The sequence below is a fragment of the Rasamsonia emersonii genome, assembly GCF_000968595.1.
Source record: "Rasamsonia emersonii CBS 393.64 chromosome Unknown ctg1118621760043, whole genome shotgun sequence".
Classification (NCBI taxonomy): domain Eukaryota; kingdom Fungi; phylum Ascomycota; class Eurotiomycetes; order Eurotiales; family Trichocomaceae; genus Rasamsonia; species Rasamsonia emersonii.
In genome coordinates this window covers 1-3,537 of record NW_013563244.1, presented here as the reverse complement: position 1 = coordinate 3,537, position 3,537 = coordinate 1, and the positions used below count along the sequence as shown (strand labels likewise).

The 3,537-nt window shown below is 55.3% G+C and overlaps 2 protein-coding genes across 2 annotated transcripts; one reads left to right on the top strand and one right to left on the bottom strand.

Moving 5' to 3' along the window:
* Positions 1-217: 217 nt before the first annotated feature.
* T310_2962 (Dihydropyrimidinase) lies at positions 218-1,769 on the bottom strand (the record flags this gene model as incomplete). The annotated part of the gene is made up of 3 exons (XM_013474158.1): positions 218-680; positions 734-1,671; positions 1,722-1,769. The coding sequence occupies 3 exons, from the start codon at positions 1,767-1,769 to the stop codon at positions 218-220; spliced, it is 1,449 nt and encodes a 482-aa protein (XP_013329612.1).
* A 498-nt stretch (positions 1,770-2,267) lies between these two features.
* On the top strand, positions 2,268-3,395 carry T310_2961 (uncharacterized protein; the record flags this gene model as incomplete). Its single annotated transcript, XM_013474157.1, has 1 exon — positions 2,268-3,395. The coding sequence occupies one exon, from the start codon at positions 2,268-2,270 to the stop codon at positions 3,393-3,395; it is 1,128 nt and encodes a 375-aa protein (XP_013329611.1).
* Between the last annotated feature and the right edge of the window lie 142 nt (positions 3,396-3,537).

The window sequence follows — 3,537 nt, the reverse complement described above, 5'->3', positions numbered from 1 at the left end:
AAGACTTAGTACTAGGATCAACGTGTGTGTAGCGATCCAATAAAAAATAAAAGATAAGAAGTGATCATGCTATAAAGCCCTGATAAATTACCGCCAACACTACTCCGTATCTACAACAGGAACTGATTGCCAAATACGCACCCTACAACCTGCTTTCACGGCCGAAAGTCATTGACAAAAACATCTCTCGGCTTGCTCAATGTGCTCCGTCCGCGCTTCAGGAAGACTCCATCGCCCATCTTGCCCAGCAGGCCTCCATTGTCCCTGTCCCAGACGACCTTCCCCCGCAGGATGGTGTAGCGCGGCCAGTTCTGGAACTCCATGCCTTCGAAGGGCGTGTAGTCGATGTCATGATGCAGCATCGCGTTGGTGAGGGTGAACGGAGCCATCGTCTTCTGAGAACCGCGCTGCTTGGCTTGTTCCTCCGTCGGATACCAGATGCAAAATCGGCGTCGTAGCCCGGCGCAATGGTGCCTTTTCTGTCTCCCAGGCCGTATAGCTTCGCCGGATTGGAGCTCGTCAGCTCGACGAACCGCTGAATCGAGATGCGTCCGGTCAACACGCCTCCGCAAAAGAGCGTTGCCATGCGCGTTTCCACACCGGGGAGACCGTTGGGGATCTTCTTGAACGACATGGTCCCGTCGACCAAACCGGCTTTTTTGCCCTGGGGATGGTCGAATCTGTAGCAACTGTTAGACTGGAAGTGTGGAAAAAGATGGCTCATCTGACTTACTTCGACGGTGCATGATCGCTGGAGAACGTTGTAAACGTCCCATTGCTCAGTCCCTTCCACATCTCTTCCAGTTCCATCGGATCTTCTCGCAGTGGCGGCGAGCAGACACATTTTGCTCCCTCAAAAATTTCCCCCTTGAGCCTCTCGCTTGTTAGGAAGAGATAGTGTGGACAAGTCTCGGCGTGGATGGGCAGGAGTCGCGTCTGCGCTTTACGAACATGCGAGACGGCCACTCGAGAAGACATATGCACGATCAGGATCGGGATATCGATCAATTCGGACAGCGAGATGACGCGGTACGTCGCCTCGTCTTCGGCGATCTTGGGCCGCGAGACGGCGTGATAGTACGGCTCCGTCATCTTCCTGGCCTCGAGCTTCTCGGTGATCCAGTTGATCATCTCCGAGTTTTCGGCGTGGACCATGGTCGTCATCCCCAGTCGCCGGGTGCATTCCATCACGTCGAGGATCTCGCGGTCGCCGAGTTTGAGCGGCTCGTACGTCATGTACAGCTTGACAGAAGTGATGCCGCCATCCGTGACCAGCGTCGGCAGTTCCTCATCGACGATTTTGTTAGTGGGATTCGTCAGAATCAAATGGAAGCCGTAGTCGCAGTAGGCGTTGCCCGTCGCGCGACGGTGATAGTCTTCCACAACCGGAATCACGCTCTCGTCGGACCGCTTCTGGGTGGCAAAGGCGAAGACCGTCGTCGTGCCTCCGGCAACTGCTGACCGGGTGCCCGTCTCGAACGTGTCTCCCGTCACACTGTTATCCTGATCGAGGTGGGCGTGGGAGTCGACACCTCCTGGGGTCACGTAGGCGCCCTCGGCATCGATCACCTGTGCCGCAGAGAAGAGGGAAGTGAGATGCTGTCCCAGGAGGACGATTTTGCCCTGAGAGACGGCGATATCCTGGTTTAGAAGCACATCTGAGGCAGTGGCCTGGAAACGTATTAGAATCTTCAGCGACTGTTTTCGAGGGAATATCTTACGATGGTGGCATTGCAGATAATGAGGTCGACAGTAGGGAACACCTTCATTCTGATTATGATTGATGCAAATGATCACTGTCAAAGCTGAAAATTACATCGTTGTGCAGGGTGCAGCACGGTTACGAATATATATTATTCGACGTGATGGCCTTGTCGGCTGCTACTCAACAGTTGAAGCCGTTATCGGGCCTTCATGCCCTGTCTCCTCTCCTCCATTCGACCACGATATCGACTAACGCTGTGCCCCTCTCCAAGCTGAAGATAAATCGGACGATGCCATCCGAGATAAGCAGAGAGAGAGATAGACGTCTGCCCCGCTGATAGGCCGATAAGACGCCATCAAGCAACAAGCGTGATGCTATCCCCGCGCGATTGCAGTGCCGAAAGAGGCAAAACGGCAGAGGGCAGGAAGCCAAAGATGGGGTAACCAGGGTAAGGGGAATGAGTAAATGGCAGCTGAAAATGAATATCATTATTTAATGTCTGCCACGCCCAAGGCATGTGGACTATTGGAAATTCGACAACACTGTCCGAATTCCAGCCAACATGCCTCGCAATGTTCGCCTGGCCGCTGCCCAGATGGGGGCAACCCATCTCACCGACCCCAGAGAGAAGACGCTGTGCCGAATGCTGAAACTGCTAGAAGACGCGGCCTCCCAGGGGGCCCAAGTAGTGGTTTTTCCAGAGACAGCATTCACCACGTTCTTCCCCCGGCACCTGTTCCTCGACGAAGAGGAGCTGGAGTCCTGGTTTGAGCACGGCGATGTCCGCATCGCGCCGAATACTAAGCCCCTGTTCGACCGCGCGCAGCAGCTGGCGGTCGATATCTGCGTCGGTTTTGCCGAGGCCACCGACGACGGCCAGCACTTCAACTCGTGCGTCTACTACCACGCGAAGTCGGGCTCTATCCTGTCGAAGTACCGCAAGATCCATCTTCCCGGTGATTTCGAACCCTTTCCCGATCCCAACGCCATCAACCAGCTGGAGAAGCGCTACTTCAAGCCCGGAGATCTCGGCTTCCAGGCTTTTCGGGTGCCTGGATTGTGTCCCTCGGCTGACCGGGGAGACCCCATCTTTGGCATGATGATATGCAACGACCGTCGATGGGCCGAATCGTGGCGTGTTCTCGGCCTGCAGGGTGTCGAGGTCGTTCTCTGCGGCTACAACACGGCTGGCTGGGCCCCTGAGCTTTGGGGATCGTCCAAAGATCAGGATCCAGTCGAGGCAGAGCGGACAGCTCTCTTTCACCACAAGCTGGTGATGCAGGCCCATTCCTACACCAATGCCACGTTCTCGGTGAGCGCTGCCCGGTGCGGGCTGGACGATGGCAAATACCCGTTGATCGCTGGATCCTGCATTGTCGGGCCAGAGGGAAACATCCTGGCTGAAAGCAGGACCAAAGAAGACGAGGTTATCATCGCCGACTGCGACCTCGATCTGTGCCGGCAGGGCAAGCAAAGAACCTTTGACTTTGCACGACATCGCCGCATCGAGCATTATTCGCGAATCACCGCCCAGACAGGCGTCATCGAGCCGCCACGGCTCGACGTGAGTGCTGAGAGCCCAAGCAGTGACTATGTTCTCGTCAATCGCACGTGTCCTTCGAGCAAGACGAACAGCAAGAAGATTCGCATCCTGCTATGCAACCCGAATTCGACTAGGTTCATGACGTAAGGGTTAGGGTTAGGGTTAGGGTTAGGGTTAGGGTTAGGGTTAGGGTTAGGGTTAGGGTTAGGGTTAGGGTTAGGGTTAGGGTTAGGGTTAGGGTTAGGGTTAGGGTTAGGGTTAGGGTTAGGGTTAGGGTTTAGGGTTAGGG